This window comes from Ascaphus truei, chromosome 13 (genome assembly GCF_040206685.1).
Source record: "Ascaphus truei isolate aAscTru1 chromosome 13, aAscTru1.hap1, whole genome shotgun sequence".
Taxonomy (NCBI): Eukaryota; Metazoa; Chordata; class Amphibia; order Anura; family Ascaphidae; genus Ascaphus; species Ascaphus truei.
In genome coordinates this window covers 9,559,932-9,565,276 of record NC_134495.1, presented here as the reverse complement: position 1 = coordinate 9,565,276, position 5,345 = coordinate 9,559,932, and the positions used below count along the sequence as shown (strand labels likewise).

Below are 5,345 nucleotides of genomic sequence, written 5' to 3'. Positions count from 1 at the left end.
TACACATACACACACATACACATACACACACATACACATACACACACACACACACACACACACACATTCACACACCACTGCTCTAGTTTAAGGGCTGTGGGTTTTTGGGGTGCTTTTCTGAGCTCTGCCTCCCTCGCAGGAATGTTTCACCCCGTTTATCAATGGGAGCTTCTTTGAGCACGACGGGCAGCCATACTGTGAGGTCCATTACCACGAGCGCCGCGGCTCTCTCTGCTCCGGCTGCCAGAAGCCCATCACTGGCCGCTGCATCACCGCCATGGGGAAGAAGTTTCACCCGGAACACTTTGTCTGCGCCTTCTGTCTCAAGCAGCTCAACAAAGGGACCTTCAAGGAGCAGAACGACAAGCCCTACTGTCAGAACTGCTTCGTCAAGCTCTTCTGTTAGAAAGCCAGGCAGCGTATCTCCGTCTCGCAGTCAGCTGACATGGGAGCAGCGCAATGTGGGGGGGTTAAGGGGCACATCTGGAGCATTGTGGGTAGCGAGATCACATGGTGAAGGTTGTATCTCCCTCATTTCCTGCCCACCTTGTGACATTTTGTTCCTTCACCTGTCTTGTCTAGGGCTGCTCTCTGCCCCGCAGGTCACCGGTCCTGACCATTTCCTTGCTTCAGGGGGACACCCCTCTTGATTCACACTTAGCACCATGTGGCCTATGATGATTTCTATTAAACATGTCACCCCCCCCACCCCCCACCCCCCGCCCCTTATCCTCGGGTGTAAGATCTCACAACTGACGTGGTATTTACAGCTGGTGCTGCCGATTTGTTATTCACTGTATCTGCCAGGGAGTCCCGCCGCAAACAAAGGGACTTGTGTGTGAACCCCGACTGGAGCGCCGTTTGTCTCTAAGCTTGAAAAGTAGCGGGTTGTAGGGTCCCCTTAATTCAGAAGGCATCTAACAGGGCCCACGCTGGTACAGTCACACAATGATGCGCACACACACAGTGAAATGAACACACACATCTCGAGAGAGCATTCTTGCATCTTGTATTTTGGGGGGGGGATACGCATTCTTCCAGCTTGTATTTCGGGGGGGTACGCTGTGGATGTGGTGCTCAGAACTTGGAAAGTTTTTCCAGTGCAGCAATAACCTTTTCTACTGATCGTTACTGGTAACTCGTCTCCTGATTGAGGAGTTGCTGGTCTCACCGAGGGTCTATCACAGTTCAAACCTCATGCCTTTCATTAAAAAGAGCCGGATTTATTACACTTGGGTTTTAATTCGTTTTATTGACAGAATAACTGAACTGATTTCAATAAACGATGAGTTAAAATAAACATCTATATAATATATCAGCGCATTCAGATCAGTGAGACTGGATTCAGATTTTTTTTTCTCCCTGTGCTTTGATAAAACATGGCTATTAACATTTCAATATTTTGTTTAGTGTGGAATTACTATATTAACAATGGTGGGTGTTTTGTTTCATTTGAAAGCAGTGTAAGTTTCAGCAGAGATTAATTTCCTGTGGTGGAAAATGAGATCTGTCCATTAATGCCCAAATCTTCTTATTCTGTGCATATTCCTTCTGTGGAGTGTCGCCTCCTCCTTACACATGCCCCTGCGGACAGGGGCAGGTCTGATCTGGTTTTGATGGTAACTTTGTAATAGGTAACATGCAGTTCTGTAGCAACCAAGAGAGATGGGTTTCTGTACTTGGACCCAAATCCTTAAGATTCAGTGTTCAGAATGAACTGAGCAGATGCTGTACTTGCCTTACTCTGCTCCCCAGCATGTCATGCTTAGAATAAAAGACTTCATGTGCCATTTGTTTCTTACCTTTGACGAGCCAAAGATAACAGAGGGGGGAGGTTGCGACCACACAGCTTATATTTGGGGAGATTAGACAATGTTTCCGGATGTCTTACAAACGCTCCAGTGTTCTTTTTCTATGATTAACAAACTTAATGTAAAACCTAAACTATACATACTGCTTTATATCGCTGCCCCTGAGGTTAGGTTGAAGTCTACACATTTTCTAGTGTACAATCTGTTTTTCACCTCTATTAAACTTATAATACCACTTTTTTTTTTTTTAACATGGCAACGGATGCTTTAAAGGGGTGAGTGCCCCCTAATTTAGGTTTCTGGCCCTTTTCTCATAGTTCGGTAACATTGTATCCTTACCTTGCGTTCCTACGTTAGGAAAAGACTGCATCGTTGCTCAAATTGTCGACCCAAAAGAACAGCCGCAAAGCCCACACCCAAAATGAGACCTGCTATATCTGCCATGTCGGGGTGGTGACTTTCTTTGGGTTGGGGGGGGGGTCTCCTTGTAGAATACATGAAAGTGTTGACTGTCGCGGGGTCCCGCTTGCGAAGTCGTTCCTGGGTGCAGCGTGTGATGGGTACGGTGTTTACGGCACGTTACCGATGTGGTGCGTTTGTGAACGGAACCCCATCCATTGGCGGTCCGAGGTTCACCCGTTCCCGTGTCACACCTTTTCTTTTTCTAACCGTCCTGTTTGCCAAATGCTTTGTTTTACATTGTAACCAAAGAATATCAGCGTCGCTCTTGTCGATATCTTCTGCTGAATGATTGGGGGGGGGCGGGTTTGACACGGTTTGATTTCTGTAACTTTTTTTCTCTGTTTCCATGAGAAAATGGCAATAAAATGTATCATTGTTTGCGCTTGTGGTTAATTGTGTGTGTGTGGGGGAGGGGGGGATGGGATAATGCCATCTTAAGCTTTTGCTATCCGAGTTGGGAAGCTCTGGGTATAAAAATGCGTCGGGGGGGGGGGATTTCTTCAGAGATTTAATTACCGCAAAGATTTGATTCGGGGCAGAACGTAACTACATATAAAATGTTCAAATTAACTCATCAACTTCAAGTTGCTGCTGACAAGGGGTCGCTACGGCCGAAGAGATGGGGGGCAGGGGGGCTCTGGTTTCTTCTTGTGAGTTTAAGGTAAAGGGTGGGGGGCTGTTGGTCCTTTCTATGATGTGGTTAAATAAGGTGGGAAGGAGTAGGTAGTGATGCCTTTTATTGGACCAACAAATAGTTGGTCTGTTACAAGCTTTCCATTCTCCCAGTTCTTCATCATGTATGGACAAAAATGGGAGGCTATTATCGTGTGTGTGTGTGTGTGTGTGTATATATACACACACTGGGAGTGTGTGCAAAATTAACAGACTAATGTAATGGGGACCTAGAGAATCAGGAGACGAGCATGAGATATGAAATATATATCTGCACACACGTGCCCACACGTCTGCACACGTCTGCACACGGGCTCACACACATCTGCACAGACTGATACATGGAAGTACTGTTCGTGGAGACGGTGCATCCATGCAGCATGTATCCACACCGCTGCTAAGAGTGCAGCTTGTTGTAGTGTGTAATAAAACGGAGGTCTCCGTTCCCACCGTTATATTCTTTATCTAAAAGGTGTTTTAATTTCCGCCCGGAAGTTCTTGTGTGTTTGGAAATTGTCCCTGCAGGATCCGTGCAGGGTTTGTTAAAGAACCTTCCCAGCAGAGAGAGAAAGTCTCTGGGCTGACACATGAACAGGGCAGGTTTTTACTGTGTGTGCTGGCCAGCTCTCCCTAATGTTTAAGGACGGCCAGTAACATGGGAGAACCAGGCCCGACAGGGTCCGAGGGGTTGCCCTCCCAGCTCAGCACAGGCTTCCAGCACTGCTCTTCACGCCTGATGAGGAAGACTCCCTGGTTTGATCAGAAAATAAATCATTTTAATATTTTTGCGCACATTGACCCCAGTGACTGAGCCGCTACTAGTGGCAGACCCCCTGTTATTAGGGCCCTGATTTCATATCAGAGTTTCAGATTCATAAGCGTTTGATTAAGGGAAGAGAAATCTCAGACAATTGGGGTGAACAAGTTATTTGCTAGTGATAGACACACTCACACAGTTTTCTAATGAGCGGTGGTACTGCAGTGTTGGGGGCAAGCCCCTGAGGAATCTGGTGAAACGCGTTGGGTGACACCCGGCTAGTCGATACGACCCACCCAGGAGAGTATCTAGTGTAAGGCTTCATCCCTCGAGAAAATAGGAAGTGACGACGTGGGGAAGTCACGCGGCGTGACAACCAAGGAGAGATCGGGATGCCAAGAGTTACATAGTCACATGGTAGATGGCCGAAAAATGACATCTCCATCAAGTTCAACCCATGCTAAAGGTAGACAGCAGATGCTTACCCTACACCTGTATTTACAGTGCTTTGATCCTGCGAGCTTAGAATGCCTGGTTACACCGCGCACTTTGCGAGTGCAGTCATTTTATTCCTTATTCATCGAGTGTCGTACAGAACGATGCTACGTCGCTATTTTTTTCTCAGTGATCTTTTTATTCCGTTTTTCAATCTCAATTTACTTGACCCGAAACAACCGCAGTAAATAAAAAAACAATACACAAAGCAAAGACTGAAGTGCAGGATGATGGCTATACAGCTATACAGGTTTTCCATACGCAGCGCAATGTTTAAATAACTTCTTTTCAAACCGATTTTCCCACCCTCCCACCTTGGCCCCAGACACATCTACCAAGTCTCCTTTTGCCCTAGCTCAGGGGTGCACTTTCTCCCCCCCCCCCGTGTCCCCCTCACTCCTTACCATGTCTCTGGCATTCTGATGTCATGGCAACGCGACACCATGTGACCCCCGTGGCGTAATTTGACGACGCGTTACCATAGCAACACGTCGCCAGTAGCCACCGGAAACCAGGTAAGGGAGGCCTTGCGTGCGATCCCCGGCATTTAATTTAATCTGATGATCTGTAAACTCCGCGTCCCGTCCCCCCCCCTATAAAATCGCGTGTCCCCCAGTTTGCGCACCCCTGCCCTAGCTGGGTATCTGCAGCTTCTCTTCCCCACTCCCCCACCCTTTCACCTGTCCCCTCTCTTTCCCCCCCCCTCCCCTCTCTTCCCCCCCCTCCCCTCTCTTCCCCCCCCTCCCCTCTCTCCCCCCTCTCTCCCCCCCCCTCTCTTCCCCCCCCCCCCTCTCTTTCCCCCACCCCCCTCTCTTTCCCCCACCCCCCTCTCTCGCCCAGGACTGGAAGATGATCTCGGGGTGATGTCAAGTCAGATTGGCCATAACTGCATATTAGGTCACTTGCATATAATTGGGATCTGTAGAGGTCAGTGTCAGCAGGTTATGTCTGATAGAAACTGCACGTGGAGCTGACCTGGTAGTGACATACCGCGCTGCTCCGCTAGGGGCGCTCTTCGGCCGCCCGCCGCAGGTTAGGGCAGAGCGGCGCACCCATGCGAGCTGATGTACCTTTAAAAGGCGGAGCTTGGTTGTGTTTGACGTCGGTTTCATCCAATGGAAGTTTGCAGTTGGTATGTCAAAGGACCA

The 5,345-nt window shown here is 48.4% G+C and overlaps 1 protein-coding gene across 1 annotated transcript in view; it reads left to right on the top strand.

Annotated features, from left to right (window-relative positions):
• PXN (paxillin) overlaps positions 1–2,651 on the top strand; it is a 12,350-nt gene extending 9,699 nt beyond the window's left edge. Inside the window, 1 exon segment of the mRNA XM_075569219.1 lies at positions 140–2,651. Within this exon segment, the coding sequence (XP_075425334.1) occupies positions 140–406 (267 nt within the window). The 3' untranslated portion in view covers positions 407–2,651.
• The last annotated feature ends 2,694 nt before the right edge of the window (positions 2,652–5,345 follow it).